Source organism: Gobius niger (assembly GCF_951799975.1).
Source record: "Gobius niger genome assembly, chromosome: 1".
Lineage (NCBI taxonomy): Eukaryota > Metazoa > Chordata > Actinopteri > Gobiiformes > Gobiidae > Gobius > Gobius niger.
The window spans coordinates 10,322,474-10,340,526 of record NC_136852.1 but is presented as its reverse complement, the minus strand read 5'-3'; the positions used below and the strand labels follow the sequence as shown (position 1 = coordinate 10,340,526).

The 18,053-nt window shown below is 40.5% G+C and overlaps 1 protein-coding gene across 1 annotated transcript in view; it reads left to right on the top strand.

Moving 5' to 3' along the window:
* Positions 1 to 18,053, top strand: part of si (sucrase-isomaltase) — a 138,626-nt gene that overhangs the window by 35,317 nt on the left and 85,256 nt on the right. The window contains exons 9-13 of the mRNA XM_079573199.1: positions 279 to 378; positions 2,845 to 2,957; positions 3,262 to 3,387; positions 8,811 to 8,942; positions 10,415 to 10,534. Coding sequence (XP_079429325.1) covers positions 279 to 378; positions 2,845 to 2,957; positions 3,262 to 3,387; positions 8,811 to 8,942; positions 10,415 to 10,534 — 591 coding nt within the window. The remainder of the gene's footprint in view (positions 1 to 278; positions 379 to 2,844; positions 2,958 to 3,261; positions 3,388 to 8,810; positions 8,943 to 10,414; positions 10,535 to 18,053) is intronic.

The following is an 18,053-nucleotide window of genomic DNA, read 5'->3' as shown; positions in this document are numbered from 1 at the left end:
TTATTGTACGCAATAACGCAACATCAGATATTTATTGACATCATCTAAAATGATTGCTATATAATCCGATTTTATATATTTGCTATTGCTAGATCACATTCTTTCAGGTTTGGCAAAGGTAGCGTCTGTGCAAAAGCCATTTAAGCAATGCCATGGTGCCAATCAGCCAAAAAAAAAAAAAAAAAAAACAGCAGTTCTTCCATCTCCTCCTGTCCCCTGTGACCGGCACCTCTCCCTTTCATCCTTCCATCCCTCTTACTCTCCTCTCTGTGCCGCAGGGAACACACAACCTCTACGGACATTATCCCTTCTTCCTCTGTCTGGAAGATGAGAGCGGAAAGTCATTCGGGGTCTTCCTCTTGAACAGCAATGCTATGGGTAAGTTCAGCATTTTTTTTTTTTAAATATATATTACTTCAGTAAATGGAATTGCAAACTGCGCTTTAAAGCAGAACTAAGTCACTCATGCCCCTAGAGGCCATGAGCGCCACTGCAGGTGTTGTAGCATGTTGCGTTTTTTATTTTTTAACCATTAATTGTCCTTTATTCGAGTAAATACTACATTGATAGAAAAGACAAAGAGGGATATTGTACATTGTGCCACAACTCAATGACACAATGGATATATATATATTTTTTTTATCAAACTTGGCTGTAAACACTGCTGAAGTGGCGCAAGCCCGCAGCTAGCTTTGCCCGTTAGCCTGTTAGCTTCTTCTTTGGGATTCTATTAGTGTGTCCGCCTCCGACCCAAAGGCAGAGAAGTTGCAAGGGTGGTTTTCTGGCCAGAGCAGGGGGGGGGAACAAAGATCCCCCCAGTCAATCCATTTATTTATTTATTAGCTTATTTGGTCGGGACAGAGCAAGATAAAGAACAAGCCACACCGGATTGAAACCTTCCATCCGTCATCCCCGCACTCTTCAACACACTCTCATACATCCTGGCCTATTGTAAACCGGAGTACCCAGAGGAAACACAGGGAGAACATGCAAAGTCCACACAGAAAGGCTCCGTCCCTGGTGGGAATTGAACCCGGACCTTCTAGCGGTGAAGCATGAGCGCTAACCGCTGTGCTACCGTGCCACCATTGACACTTGTATTACCCCCAGAGGGACTACGAAAAGGATTTATTGAGTTACATAGTTCTGCCTTAAGGTCTCAACATTATGCTATACATTGTGGAGCAGAAGAGGGGCACCACCTCATGACATCATCAGGTGGACCAACACATTTGAAGCTCATGAGGAACAGACAACACAGGATGATTTGATTTTGAAACGAAATCCAACTCAATGAGGGAACAATGCTGCAACAAAAGCTTAAAGTGTTCAGTTTATTGGTTTTCTAAAGGAGGATGTCATGAAAAGTGTAAGTTACAATGGTTCAAGGACACATCTGGAGCTTTAGATACTCGCTGTCTCTGAAGCATGAATTGATCTACTTTTGCCTCGATCAAAACTGTGCTGACAAATCAAAGGGAATATTGCATGGCTGCTGTACCCAGAGGAGGATGAGTGAGAGCGTGGGGAATGCATGCTGACATGCTGCTTTCACATGAGGACGGGCGTCTTACAAAGCAAATTTACACTTCATTTTATCAACTTACTGCGCATATTGTCCTGGCCTCCAGCGCTTGGAAAACTGTTTTAGCTCTAGACGTTTCAATTCTATAGGAAACAGTGGGGTTTCAATTGTTTTTGTTTGATGTTGGTTTGGCTTTGCGTCTGGTCTGGGGACTGCAAGTCTTGGCACGGAAATCTTGGATGGAAACAGTTATACAGGCAGATAAAAGAAAATGCCTCACAACACCAGCCACAGCTATTCATACAGTACAGCACAATTACACAACTAAATAACGGATGAACAAAACTTAATAAGAAATCAGTCAGATCAAAAATATTCTAACAGAGTAAAAAAAAACTGAAATATAGATATTGTATAATAGATATATATAATAGATATTCAAACCCAATTCATTTGTGAATTGTGTAAAGCTAATACAGGATTGAGGACCAAGTTAAAGGTGCATTTTGAAACCTTTGTGCACATTTTTTTAATATATGTCTGCATAATTGACCTTTTTGTCACCCAATGGCTTTATTAGTGGTCAGCATGGCGGCTTTACTTTCGATCATGTTGGCCTCTACAACGGACCAGGATCAATTGTTCTGGAGGTGTTTTGGTGAGAGAGCCCATCAGCAGTGAAAACATTCAGAAACTCTCAAAACAATTTATCCTGAAGCATAGAAGCCTCTGTGACGGGATGTAAAGGCGCCATGTAAAACACTGGGCCATTAAAAGTTTTGCTTTTCACATAACAAGTTGCATAATGCAGCTTAAACATCATAGGTCATCTAATCTTGTTTTCAAGTCTATAAAATGTATCCAACACCAAATTAATATCCACATAGATTTTAATTTTGGCTCGTGAAACATTTATGCCACAAGTCACTTTGGCCAATTGGATTTTATTCACACGTAAGATAGATGCATCTAAATTTATACTGGAGGTGCTTGACTTTACTTACTTTACTTTACTTTCTGCTGGTAGGTTTTAGTGTTGGTTACATCACATCAAGTGCTTCACTTACATTATAATTTACCAAGAAAAAATACATAAATTGTCCAATGACATTTGAAAAAGATCTGCTATAGTGACTAGTGAACAAAAATGCTATTGTTAAGCATTTTGTTTAGCATGCAGCACTAGTTAAAACCCAGTATAGGCTATCTATCTTTGTAATCCCGATCTTGTGGAAATGTCCCTGAAGTCTCCCCTTCCCCCATTAGACAGAAATCTCCAAAGGAATAATGGAATCTCTCCTGTTGGTGATTTGTTGCAGAGGTGACCTTGCAGCCCGCCCCGGCAGCGACCTACAGAACCATCGGAGGAGTGCTGGACTTCTACATCGTCTTCGGAGACACACCGGAGCAAGTGGTGCAGGAGTTCCTTGAGGTGAGACTCTTCAAATTATGACGGCACAGTATCTGAAAACATTGCAATATTCAACCACACAGTACATTCAGCAAATAATTAGAGGAAAGCAGGATGAAAAGATATGAAAATGTAGCTATTTTTTGTCCATTTCAGTCAGAAGGAAGACTTCACTGATTGCTATTGATAATACTTTGGCGATACATTGTGCGGCCCTACTTTACTTTCAAATGCCAAATAGCACAGACACTGGCAAATGGGAGTGCTTGAATACTGGTTCCAGTGCAAGTGCATAAACCATATTATGTGTGATTATGTTGTCTAGCTCATTGGCAGGCCCGTCATCCCTGCCTACTGGTCACTGGGCTTCCAGCTCTCACGCTGGGACTATGGCAGCCTGAGCGAAGTCAAGAAGACGGTGGAGAGGAACCGTGCTGTGCAGATACCATATGTAAGAGCTGACCCTTGTATGACTCTGTATTTATAGATATACTGCCAGAGAGGCATTGGCAATTTTCCTACATTATCAACTTGTGATGTAATGCAATAGATTTAATGTGCCACAACTTTAGAAATATAAAATTATGTTTCAAAACTTGTCCATTCCGAACAGGGCCTTTACAGCATGTGTGGAGATTTCGTGTTCTCCCATGCCAGTGTATAGATACAGACACCATCTTTGGAATTACCCATATATGGTCAAGTTCAAAGCAGCCAAAGGGGGAAAACAAAGGGGAAAAACTGAACTTTCTCCCATTTCTCCACTATTACTTTAACAAATGCTGAATTATGAATATATTGTTTCTACAATAAAGATGCAGAGACATGGAGAGGGCCAAAGTGGTTCAATAGCCTATGCATAGATACTTAAAAAATGGACAATGCTAACCAGGAATCTACGTTAGCTTTATGCTACATATGCTAACATTAGCAACAAGGGCTGTTTGTCGTATCTACTGAACAATTTGCTGTGACGAAACAGCCATATGGACCCAATTTTGGCTTGACTTTATTAGTATGTGATAAATACAGGGCCGGCCATGGGCATGGGCGACCCAGGCAGGCGCTTAGGGTTGGAGGGGGTGCCTAATTGCTTTAATTTTTCAACCCCATGCTCCCGCCATCTACAACATAGACGATTTTCGGCTTTGGAACAGACAGAGATAGAGACTTGCGCTCTTTTGTGTTGGAAATTTGAAATTCCAAGCTTTCATGGGAGCCGTATAACATCACAGTGAATATTTGTCAATGAAGTAGAGGTTCCTCCTCCAATATAACTGTTGTGCGCATGTTTCATGATTGCACATGTGCTGTTTAAAAAAAAAAAAAAATGTTCATGAATTGATAATCATTCTAAAATTGATCAATGATAATTATAATGAGATAAAATAAACCTAGCCATTTCCATAATCAAAGTGGGTCCAAAAGGATTGGGCGGCGCAAAAGTTCAATCTTGCCAGGGGCGGCGAATTAGCTAGGGCCAATCCTGGATGAATATGTTTATAATTCATTGGAAAACGGCTAAAAGAGTGAAAAAATGTGATTCTCATGAGAGGTTTTCTCCCCCTTCTCGGCGAGGCCATGCCTCCTTGAACAGCATGACGCGTTGCTGTCATGTTTTAAGCTAATTTCAGAACACCTATGAATTCCTAAGCCAAGCTTCCAAACGTAATATCCTCACTGACTTATTTGATCAATCTTCTATTTATTCATTTGTGTTAACGATATAGATTAAAGTCGAAACGGCCAAGTCATGCCGAGCTCCATGTGTGTCAAATATTGAGCAATCACACATCATACACTCTGTAGGGTCGGGGAGCTGAATAGCGTTAGAGGCAGTGGTGCACTGTGAGGTCGATCGATACTTCACCTCATGCACCCCCTGTTAAATCTAAAGCACTCATGCACCACAGTGACTGCATTGGCCTTAACCACTACATATCTGCCGGGACGTGACATGAAGACCGAGCAGGTTGAGTTGGGCTTGGACAGTCAGTCAGAGTGATAGGGGTGGCCTTTTGCTTAGACGGGCTAATCCAGCTTTCTGTCAAATAATGTTGCTGTAGATTCAATCACACATTTGTCTTTCTTTTTTTTTTTATACTCTTCAAGTCGGTGCCAAGCGAGTGACTACCTTTTCATTATCTCACTCGTCCTGATCTGAATGTTTAAAAAGTATCTTTCCACCTGTGACGCCATATAAATAACAGTTCTGCTTGACATTTTCGTGGAAATGAGCTCCGGGCTTATCTCAGGTGCAGGGCCCTGAGCGTTAACTTTTCACACAAAGATGTTTGCAATTTTCTTAGTGCAAAGTTTGAGCGTGACTTTTCTTTAACGCCATAAAGACGGTATCAATGGAGCAATAAAATGGACCGTTCAAGGACAAAGGTGTGGGTTGTGACTAATCTAAAGATCAAATAGCCATCGCTCCGTATGAATTAACTTTGATGATGGAAAATCTTTCCATCGATAAAGTCGCTGCCCATGTTGATAATGTTTAAGCTTTTATCACAAACAAATATAGTGCTGGTGAGGAAATCACTGTGTGGAGAAAAGGGGGATTGAAAAGGCCTGCTCTAAGAAACAATTCAGCAAATAATAAACATAAGGGCAGGGGTAGCTTATAGCATCCACTTAAAGGCACTATAACTGATTTTTTTTTTCTTTTGCATAATGGAACACAATTTATTTTGTACACCTTTAGTATTGCACTCAGACATTCGTGGGGGGAAAACATTGTGCATAAAGCACGTGTAGCTTGTCTTCTGTGGACAATTGTTGCAAATTAGCAGTTTTGCTATAACACTGAAAATAATGTATTGGGTTTGTCCAATGCAATTGTTATGTCTGTATCAAATAAACAAATATAATAAATCTTTTTTATGAACTTGCAGGGTAATCTAGCATTTCTGTGGCAGTGACCCTGAAATGTGTAAAATGTGCCGATAAACTCGTCCCTGTGAAAAATTGGGATGCTACAAATATGTTAATAAAAGTTAGGAATGAGTTGAAATCACAACTAACATTTTGATTTAGTGGCTTCCTCTTTCATTGTAATAGAAAAATAAAATTAAATCAGGTAGAGGGCCTTTAAAGTATACTGGCCAAATGATACTGTATATGGATTGATGGCCAGGATCAACAACAAATAATTTCTTTAAAGTTCAAAGTTAAAGTTAAATATTTTTGCTGACTATAATTTGTCTAAAACCCAATTAAAAGTTGTTTAGGGGACTAAAGCTATGACTACAATGTCCAGATATTTTTGTCAACTAAAATGACTAAATGGAAAGGGAAAAGGAGAGACTAAAATCATCAAAACTCCCAATGACAGTTGGACAGAGGCTCATAAGAAAGAAGTTGTGTGCGCTTATTAGATCACCTTTGTAAGGAAAGCAGGTGCTCATTGAGATCTGAGGGCCAAGATGTACTTGAATAAAAAAACAGGATTGAGGCACACTTCCTTTTTAAAATTAGCGTTGCAACTTTACTAAGTCTTCATCAAGTCACATTATTATTAAATTTATCACCTACTTTTACTGTACATGGAATTTTAGTCAAAAACTACGACAAAAACTAGACAAGATTTTTTTGACAAAATATTGACTAAAACTAAATTGAAATCTGATGTCAAAATTAACAATTTCAGCCATGTCCGTCGTCCCGCACGTTCACAAATACAATGTCACACAGTACAGTGACTGTAAATAGTAGAGGCAGACAGGTCTAGCGCCAGAATCAACTCACCGCCCTTTGGTTTGCCGAGGAGGGCGTTCTCCAAAGCGGTCCGCCATTGACCCACAGTCTGCCACATTTCACTTCCAACACCCAGCAGTTTTCATACTGCATCCTGTTTCTATCTACGCTTTTTCACTGCCCCGTGTTGGTTTCGGACTTATTAGAACTCTACCCAATCTGAATACTTTACAGGGCTAATCTCTAATCTCTCTCTCACGCCCAAAGACATTAGGATGCAGCTGCTTCCTCTCCCGCTGTACTCAGGGACATATTTGATAACCATTAGATAGACCAGAGAGGGCATTATCACATTCTCCCTAATACGTCTGGAGCTGATTACCATTACAGCAAGGATCTGGCACAGTCCTCACAACCATCTGCTCCATCCATACGAAGGAGGCTTTGGCTGGATGCATTGCTACCGCTGGCGGGAAAAGACCAAGTGAAATCAAAGAGCGTGCTAGCATCTTCATTGTCCTCCCAAGGTTTAGTCAGCCATTAAAAAAAGCTGTTTGGATGCAACTCAGGTCCCGACGAGTCCGGCAAAGGCAGGTCAACAAGACAAACTGGCAATTAAAAACTTTTCGCTTTTCATCAGTGCTTTTGCTCAGGGCTGTGTTTATATTAGCATTAGCAGACAGACTGAGATGGCAATGTACAAGCAGGCTCCAATGAGTACTTTCACAACATGCATAATACTTTTTTCTGATCACGAAAAATTTAGATTTTTGAGGACAATGGAATCAATCTCAAACGACCCAGAGTCACCATACATACTGTGACCCTCCATGATTCTCACACAGAAAGTGGGAGTCTCACCACTCCAAAGGCAATTCACAAACATTGATCTCTACAGCAAACAAAGGAGACAAGTACAAGCGTTCTCAGATGAGTTCAGGCGCCGTGAGTTATATTTAAACTCGGAGGAAATGGACAGAAACAAAAAAGAAATGTGAAAGAAAAAGATGTCGTTCTCATGAAAGACCGTCGAAATGCACGCAACACATGGCCAATGACAAAGATTACTGTTGTCTCCCCGGGAAGAGATTAGCTTAGTCAGGGAAGTTCAACTCAAAACCTCAGGGATCTAAAAAACTTTGCAGAGACCAATTTCAGACATAGTTCTCCTATAGCCTAAGATGCCTAGATTAAATATACTTTGTTTTGGGAGTTAAATTGTGACTTATTAGGTTTCTACCTTGCAGCATGTTTTCAGTACATTTTAACATAGACCGCTCTTTTTTTTGCCGGTTGACACTCAAGGTGTGCTAAATTTAGCTCCCCTAAAGATGCTGGAACATTAGATTGGTTGCTGCGATGTCGTGCTAGAACTTTTGAACTTTTTGTTTTTCAACGTTTTGCTAGCATGTCTAGTCTTGGTGAGGACAGTCACAGTAATATCATTAGTGATTGTACGATTGAAATACGAAAAATGAAAGAGTTCCACGGCGTTTGATGAACGGTAGTCAGAATCTTCCCCGGAGCCTGGACACTGGTGGTGGTAGAAGAGGAGACCCGGGTAGACCAGTTGACAATGAGGAGAGGCCAGGCAGAGAAAGGGGTGGAGGAGGGTTGTAGCACAGCTGGGAAGCGCTGAGTGATTGACCGGGAGGCTTAAGTAGGGGATCATGAGCGATGAGTGGCTGGAGTAGGGACGAGCGCTGCGGTGATTGGCTAATGTAAAGGTGCGGCTTGAGCTGGGTCTGTGATTGGATGATTGGAAAGAGATGCCAGTGAAGAGGCAATGTTGCAATGGCCAAATGTCTCTGCTAAAACCTTTAATGTATATTGATTAAAAAAAAAAAGATAATGAAACATATTAACATGCTAAACATATTAAATCAAGTACACAGAATCAAAGTGCTCTGATCTGGTTGTCTTTAAGGGCACATTTTAATTACCTTTCCCGCCTCATTCTTTACCACTGCAAAACTGACCAACGGCTAGAGTTCAGAACTCTTACCTCCATCTCAAACATGTAAGTGGCTCATGCCGGCCAATTCAGATTTTCTATTAGTCTCTGCATATCTAATATCATCCAATCTATCTGATTTAAAGCAGTGAAGTGAACTATGTAATTTCATATTCTTAACTCGCGGAGGATTCTGAAGGACACGTCTCTGTATTGTGCAGGACGCCCAGTACACCGACATCGACTACATGGAGGACAAGAAGGACTTCACGTATGATAAGGTCAAGTTCGCTGAGCTGCCCCAGTTCGCCGACTACCTCCACGCGAAAGGACAGAGATACATCCTCATCCTGGTAAGTATCACCATCTCTCCTTTGTGTACATTCGTAACTTTTTAAAGCGGCTATAGAAGATTTTATGCTACAACCACTTTCGTGTTGGAACAGATGTCCGCCCTCTTAGCATTTACGAGTAACGTTTATTGTTTGCTAGTATTCCCATTTTATTAAAACAGGCCAAATGCTGATGCTTTATGGATTGGCGATAACAATTTGGGGAATTTGAAAGTCGCACTTAGCCCAATAACGTATCCAAACACAGATTGATAAAGCAGTCCTATAACTTCTCAAACTGTACTGGCCCGCTTGTTAAAAATTGGGATTGTAGAAGAGTTTTGGAGCTATCTTCCACATCTTTTTTTGTGATATTAAAGGGATATTTCAGGATTTTTGACATAGGGCCTCACTCCAGTTATTCAGAGTGTTGTTGATTTCTGGAAATAATAGTTTTTTTGTTATTCATACAGTCCTTATATTTGAGAGTTTAGTGGTGCTAGGCTAGTGCTAGGCTAGCGCATATCTACGGTAACTAGTAGCCTGCATTAAAAACAGTCTAACCCAAGCACAGTGCACCTGAAGCAAATCACTTATAACACCAGCAGCATCAGCTTCCTGGTTGTGAGCTAGGTGGAGTGATCTGCAAGGTTACCGGATCTACAGTAGTTTGTTTACCTGCGGCGGCCATTACTACACGTGGAATTCAAAGGAGCTTTCTACAAATCAGATATGGCAACGTTTGGAGGACTATCCCATGATTTTGAAGAGGTTTTTAATGCAGATTACTAGTTACCACATGCGCTAGCCTAGCACTAGCCTAACACTAGCCTAGCCCCACTAAACTCTTCAAATATAAGGACTGCATGAATTAAAAACAAAACAAAAGAAATCAACAGCACGCTGGATAACTAGGAAATAAGGCCCTATGTAAAAAATCCTGAACTATCCCTTTAAATACATGTGCTTGTCGTTGTCGTCCACAACTTCTTAGCCTCAACATCCTTTAACATTTTTCTATTTCAAACCAAACTACAGCTCACCAAGGCCTGGAACGGGTTGGGCATCTATAATTTCACCTGGCCCATTCATTCAGACATTAGGTAGACGTTTATTGCTGTCTGTGACCATCTTTGATATGGGCCACAACCTCTCACCAGTGGGAACTTTTCCTTTTGTATGCCTGTCTGACTTTGTTGTACTCTCCGGCTCAATTAAAAAGAAGAATGAAGAGATTCATTTTCATTGATCCAGGCGGGATTTGTTTAAAATGACACCCAAAAAAAAGTCACACGCTCTAATATTTTTGTTGGATCGCCTTGGATAGCTTTGATTGCAGAACGCATTAGCCGTGGCATTGTTTCAAAAAGCTTCTGCTATGTCAAAAGATCCAGAAACAAAGAGCTAAAGATCACACTGGCTTAGTCATTTGCACTAATGCTTTTCCTCATTGACAATAGCTCATCTTTATGACAGCGATCTTTCTTTTTTAGGATCCTGCTATAGCCACCAGTAAGCGAGTGGGAAACACAGCATATGAGGCTTATGACACCGGGACTGCCAAAAATGCCTGGATCTTCGAAGCCGACGGGAAAACTCCTCTTTTGGGAGAGGTAAGGTGCATTTGTCAGTTTACTTCACACTTACGCTTTGGCATAAGAAGAAACAACATAAATATTTTAACAAGTACACTGCGTTGGCAATTGGGGGTTCCAAATAGTAACCGAGTCATTCCACGAGAACTGTGCAAAATGAGCTTCGGCATTTTCAGTTTTTCAACTTAACCCCGTTACACCATCACAGTCAAATTGTTAATGGGGTTGAGTGTAACAGGGTTGTGATTTATTATCTACTAAATGGCTGCTGTAGCACATGCTGAGTGTCAGAAAATGAGCAGGGGTTGAGTCATTCAAATTGACAACCTCATTTTCATTGGAAAAATCATTTAAAAAAAAACAGACGTTTCTGCTGTTTGGTTTTTCCAAGAGACTGTAGAGATGTCACTTCCTGATGTTTGGGCTCAAATTGATCATGCCATTATGTTTTTTATCAGGGAAGAACCTTTTTGGTAAAGGCTTTGAGTACCACACCATTAAACCATTAAAATTATATTGCAGACAAAGAATAAATACATAGAAATAGATTATAATAAAATATATATTAAAATATATTGATCTTTTTATTGGCTTTGTTGTTAATTGTCCTCAAAGACCCTGGGGACATGACAGAATGTGTAGTATTGACTGGAAATCAATGAAAATTCCTGTAAAATTATATGTTGTGTATATCATATCTTGTAGATAAGATATACCCAAAAGGATCATGAGCACCAAAAATGTGAAGTTCTCTTGGAATGACAGAAATATTGACAAGAGTAAAGACTTGTGAAGCTTAAATCTTCGACTGGACTGGCACATTTCGCTTCTTAGCTCTTCTGGTCAGAATGAGACACTCCCACGGCCCCATGTAACCAGGAAGCCCTCTTGCAAAACTTATCACAGAAGCCAATGTCGAACCAGAAAGAGAAGCTTATGGATTGATATACCGTATTTTCCGGAGTCTGGAGTATAAATTGCACCAGCTAAAAAATGCATAATGAAGAAGACAAAAAAAACATATATAAGTCACTACGGACTTTAAGTCGCACCAGCCTTGGCAACTATGGAGGCGTAACTGCACCGTTGACAAGCCTCTCCCGGCAGCACGCTGTTCAAGCTCTCATTTGCAAACTCGTTCCTTTTATTGTGGCCATATAGCTTTTAGCCTGCGACCAACTTTTTATGTTTTCTACATTGCAGTAAGAGTGGCCTCCGCTTTTCCCCAAACTTTCTTTCTACATTTTTAGTGGTACGGGAGTAGCAGATGCTGGTACACAAGCCTAGAGCGCCCTCTAGCCGCCATCAGTGTGAATATAACAAAAGTGAAATTATATATTTTGATCTATAAGTCGCACCTGAGTACAAGTCGCACCCCCAGCCAACTACGAAAAAAAGTGCGACTTATAGTCCGGAAAATATGGTAAGTGTGGTTTGTGTATTTAATTGTAAAAGGAACTAATTGTTCTTAAGGTGTATTGCATAGTGCAGGATGTTGCTCACAGACAAACATGTTGCACAGACTACAAACAAGCTCTGACAAATGCATTATGGTCTAGAGCGGGAAATGCTTGACGTTGAGGATGCTTTTAAGTCCTCTTTGCATTGTACTCCAGCTGCTACAAAAAACACGCTGAGACCGGAGGATAATGTTCTATTACCCACTATTAATAAAACACGCAGCATTTTTCAGCTTTAGGTTAGTCTGGGACAAATGATAAGATGGGGGCATTGCCTTGGCTTTGGTCTGTGCCCGACTGCCACATGTTGCCACATTGCCGTCAAATTCAGAGTGGTTCCTGAATCTCTTCTTATTCCACTCCTTACAGTATATCCACCACGTAAATGCACTTATTTAGGGAATGTATTGTTCTCTAAAAAAAAATCAAGACTCTCTTTCCATCTGGCCTTTTATGTGCAATATCAAACCTGCTAAGTCTGTAGTTTAGCCCTCTACGAATCACAAATCTATTGTCACAGTCCCAATCCTCATCGGAAAAATTGCAATTTGGCTTTTTTTTTTCCAAATACTGCAGTCACACAGCATTACATTCAATCCTTGGAAAGGGATTACTAAGATTCATAGGGATTGTCTATTAGCCAAATAACAAGTGAAGTATTTGATTGTCTTTATACTATATTGTAATATATTGTATTACAATTGGGCAGATGTTGGGTTAAGTACATCTGATAAATTACAGTAAATCAGTCCCTGTGGCGGCTGACCTTCATCGCTCATGTAACGTTCATCTCCCTCTCCACAGGCGTGTATGAATTACACCAATAAGACAGACCACTATCGAGTATTCAGCCCCCCGTCCAGTCGCCTACAGTGCTCATAAATAGAAGATGACTGAATGGAAACATGGAGCGTGTAAACATATTGCATTGCTGGCCATCATCTTTCATGTTCTCACGCTTCACAAATACCCCATTCCTTTACAGTGTACACTTAATAGAAATCTAAACCCCATGTGCATTATTGTGATCCTTCCCCCGCTCCCATGTTAAAAACGGTTGTCCCCCACAGTGAGAGGTTGTCCAAGGGGCTAAAGTCAAACAATATATATATATATATATATATTTTTACAGTTCTGCTTTTGATTACGCACATGATTAAGCCTGGTCCGCGTGTTAATGGCATTTTCATGCTGATTTCCACAGGTCAAACATACAGTATGCATTGATTCCACATTAATGTTTAATCTTAAAAACGTTCTGCGTGGCCGGCCTCTGATGTATAAATACTGGGAGTGTGCATCCATTTTAAATTTGAAGGGAAAAAAAGAAGCTACTCTGGGTTGTTTACGCTCGGCGTCTGTTCACGCATGTGTGTGATTATAATTGATTCCACTTTATTTCCATATGAATGTATGAGTGTTGGTTATGGAAACAGTGGGGTCTTTGTAAAAGCGACCTTTGTAGTGCTGTGTCAGTGATGAAGGAGGGACCTCTGCGACAGTGGTATTTTCTTCCTGCTTTTAAGACGGCTAATTGCTTCTGTAGATAAGGATAAAAGCTTCTCCTGCCGCCCGGGATGTTTAGACCAACCTTCAACCTGCTTCAGAAATGTTTGTACCGGAATGCATTTTCAGTCTTTCAGAAGATGCGTCACGCCAACACAAAATTATGTAAAAAATCGTGTTTAGTTAAGAGCAAGAATTCACCAGTTTTAAAGAACTCACTCACTAACCAGTTTAAGTAAGTTTAGAGATTATTGTTTAACCTCTTCACCTCCACTTTGGCTTTACCCAAATCTAAAAGCTTCTTGAAAAAAGTGTTGCGGCAAGAACGAGAACCAAACAGCCATGAAAACGCCCCCCAAAAAAAAAACGGACAAAATGAAGCTACAAAAGAGCAGCAAAAAAGTGACAAAAAAGCGGTGAAAATGCTGCAGAAATGTGACAAAAATGAGATAAAAAGTGACGAGAACACGGCAACAACGCAAGGAAAATGATCCGTTATCAGTTTATTTGGCCCTTGAAGCTTTAGAGGCTTTTAGATTTGGGTAAAGCAGAACCGGAGAAAAAGCACCCATTTAGGATGATCAAGTATGAGTTTAGTCTAACAATTTTACAGCACAATGATATACATTTGTTGCTGCATAATGATAAATAAAGCTCCTTAACCACCCACTAAAAACAAACAAAAAATACTCTATATAGCCACCATTATGTTTCCGTTAAAGCCATTTTTTTTTAATAAACCAGCATAAAAAATGTAAAGGGATATTTCAGGTTATTAAGAGTTTAGCGGTGCTAGGCTACTGCTAGGCTAGCGCATGTCTATGGTAACTAATAGCCTGCAATAAAAACCTCTTCAAAATCATCAGGTAGTCCTCCAAACGTTGCCATATCTAACAAACTACTGTAGATCCGGTAACCTAGCAGATCACTCCGCTGCTGCGTAGCTTACAACCAGGAAGCTGATGCTGCTCAGATATAAAAAAAAATATTAAAGTCAACACAGACATTTAAATGGGTAGTCTGGTGTTATAAGTGATTTGCCTCAAGTTCACTGTGCTTGGGTCCTTGGACTGTTTTTAATGCAGGCTACTAGTTACCATAGACATGCACTAGCCTAGCATTAGCCTAGCACCACTAAACTCTTCAAATATAATAATGCATGAATAAGACCAATATCTTCAGAAATCCACAACACTCTGGATAACTAGGAAATGAGGCCCTATGTCAAAAATCCTGAAATATCCCTTTAAACTTTTTTTTATGCTGGTTTATTCAAAAAAGTGTTTTAATGGAAACAAAATGGTGACTAAGGACTAGAGTTGGAAACTAACATCTTTGCTATAATCTGGCATATTCATGTTGAAAATGTTGCAAATATACATCAATTGTTGGTTATGGTCCAAGGTCATTTACTAAGACATTCCGAACATCTCAGTTCTGAACAAACCTGAGCATAACAAACAATCAAGTGTGTCATTTATTAAAGAGAACAACGTACTGAAGGACAAAACGATGTTCTGTCATCAACTAGAAACCCATTGGGTATAGTTCTTATTTTACCCTTAAAAGGTTTATTCAATTCACCATTCTTTGCTTTAAATGCGTTGCATTAACTGAAGCATTTACAGCTTGTTGTGTATTCACAACATTCTATGGGTCTGTTTAACATCTTATAAAAGAGAAAAGGAGACTCCTCTGCAGGCTGGATCAGTCGATGATGTAAACAAAAGGGATAAATCTATGAGGACCTGAAGGCAGGACTGACACAGACTTGAGTGCCGCTCACGGAAGTATACAGCAGACAGACAAACACAAAGAATACATTAGGAAGAAATGTACAGACGGACTGTGTTATTCAGTGGGATACAGCGCCAGGAAGGCACACAGGAAGTAAGTCCAAGTGACACGAGCGGAGACAGTTGTAGACAGTTTATCAGGTAAACACTAAAGCCGCATACATATCTGTGGCAAATGAAAGTGGAGTGAGACGTACAGATAGGGCTGGCAGACGGGCTACGAAAGATCAGAGACGAGACAGCGCGGATATGAGACCAATATAACACAGGCCTAAAGCAAAACAGTGTTGATACACAGAAATAAAGTCATGTTTGGAATGCATTTGGATTTGGAATTACCAGGTTTTTGTCTGTTGTTGTTGTTGTTGGTTTTGCTGTTTATGGTGCAACTTTATAAGACAGGACAGTTCAGTGTGAAAGGGGGTGAAGAGAGATGGAGGCAAACTCATAATGTATCTTAAAAAAATTAAAATGTCTTCCTAATCTGCAAACCAAAGAACCGTGGTTCCAAAAGTGCTTTGTCTCATCTACCCTTGAGCCATCTTCAGAGAACCTCTCACTGCAGTGTTGGCGATTTTTATTTTTGTGACAGTTAATGAAGAGCAAAAACTGCAGTGAGATCAGTCGAAGACAGGCAACATTCTTACATTCTTTAGCAACACGATGAGAACTTTATCTGGTCACGCCGGGCCAAATGGAGCAAGTCAAGGTTGTCAACATGAAAAAGAGACTGATAACCCCAGCAGAGGATTGTACATTTGTTTAGTGATTATGTCATCGCTCTACTTCCGGGTCCAACGGAACTTAAAGGAACAGGCCACCGTTTTTCCATACTGAGATATGTTCTTACCTGAACTTAGATGAGTTTATATACGTACCTGTCTGGTCTTTGTGAATGAAAGAGCTTGATCGCTTCAAACTTCACCCCGTTTGGAGCCATCGGAATATACTGGGAGAGGCCAAATGCTAACAACATCTTTGGTCATTTTGCGTGACTGAGGGCACGCAGTTCTTCCATACTGTGATATGTTCTTACCTGAGTTTAGACAATTTATACGTACCTGTCTAGTGTATGTGCGTGCCCGTGGAAGAGCGTTGTAGCCTCCAACTTCACCCCCGTTTGGAGCCATCGGAATATACTGGGAGAGGCCAAATGCTAACAACATCTTTGGTCGTTTTGCGTGACTGAGGGCACACACAAAGACCAGACAGGTACGTATCAGCTTGTCTGCTCCAGGCAAAACTGACACCTCAAGCGTAGCCCAACCGGATAGGAAAAAGCCACACAAAAAAACCCGTCCATACCAATAAATATTTACAAGCAGTTGAAGTAGTCAGGCCTTGCAAAATCAAAGTTGAATCTTAGAACAAATGAGGATAGATGGATCAGATAGGCAGTAACAGCACGGGACTATCAATAAGCCTCGACCTTGGTTTGCTGAGCATCTGCCAAAAACATCTGCCGATAAATCTAATTGGCTCGACATACCTGATCCAACCCTTTGCAGAGAGTTTTAAAGTTATTGGCAGTGGAAGTAAAGCGAAAAAACGTAGCAACCTTGGAATGTAATATCTGCCGATTTCATGCACTGCCTGTGCACCGGCGCACACGTAAACACAAGAACTCAAACTCGAGGATTAATCTTTTTTTTTTTCTTTCAATATGCACCATTAAGGACCACTCCTGACACACAGGCTCGTCGACAGATTGCTATTGCGTTATCGATTAGCCTCTCCTCTGTGCTCTGCCTCTCGCTCTCTCTCTCTCTTCCCTGCTTCTCTCATCAATACAGCACATGCTCTTCATTTTGTCGATGTGATTTCCTCAACACAGTCTCTTCAGTGTGGCCTGTCTGTTGTTGTTTTTCTCTTTCTTCCTCCAGTTTTGTATTTCCGGTTGTGTAGCAAACTAAACTTACAAATTATTCTCATAGGAGGATTAGGCCGTGGATCCAATTCTATCTTTTGTCTTGTGTAGTCCTTTAAAAAAACTGCATTGGAAAAATGCATTTTTAGGGTCATACCGAAAGTGAAACCTGTTCAGAGCCCTTTGTACCCCACTGTACACCCCTTGTGGTGGAACTGAATGCGGTGCATCCTCCATCGACTGTAGCCCATACTGACACCTTTAGGCTGGTATTGAAGGTGGAAGCGGTACTGTGCCAGCCAGCTGTTTATGGACACTCACATTCCCTCATGAGGCACTGTTGAGACATTTAACATTTACATTTGTGCAACACAGGCTCTAATTCACCCTCAGCTGAGTTGTTGTCGGTACGCCTCAGATTTGAAGACACACTGAATGGAGAGACTGTTTGGATCATCTTTATGCGATAAATGTCTTTTTCATCTTTTATCGCTTTCTTTTAAATCTATACAGACCTTAAAGTGTCTAGTGAGTAAAGAATGGATATGATGCCTGCTCATAATGAAGGCCACATTTATGTAAAACTGAAAAAACTTCAGCAAAACATGCCTGAGTCTTGTATTCGTTTAGCAGTTCACATTCCTTAAATGCCACCCGGAAACGTAGCACTGTGAACTGAAAGCAAATCTGATGCTTATTGCATTTCCACTGTCGACTATTGCCTGTGCTATATCATCTTGGTATGAGGATTTTTACATAGCTTTCCATTCACTTCAGGCTTCTATTTTAACCAAGAAGTCTGCATCATAGCTGGCATCATCATGTTTTTTTTAAAGAAGAGACAAGAACTGGAACCTTTCAGTCATCAGTTGCCAATCATTTCTCTTGGACCTTCCACTGCAATTCCT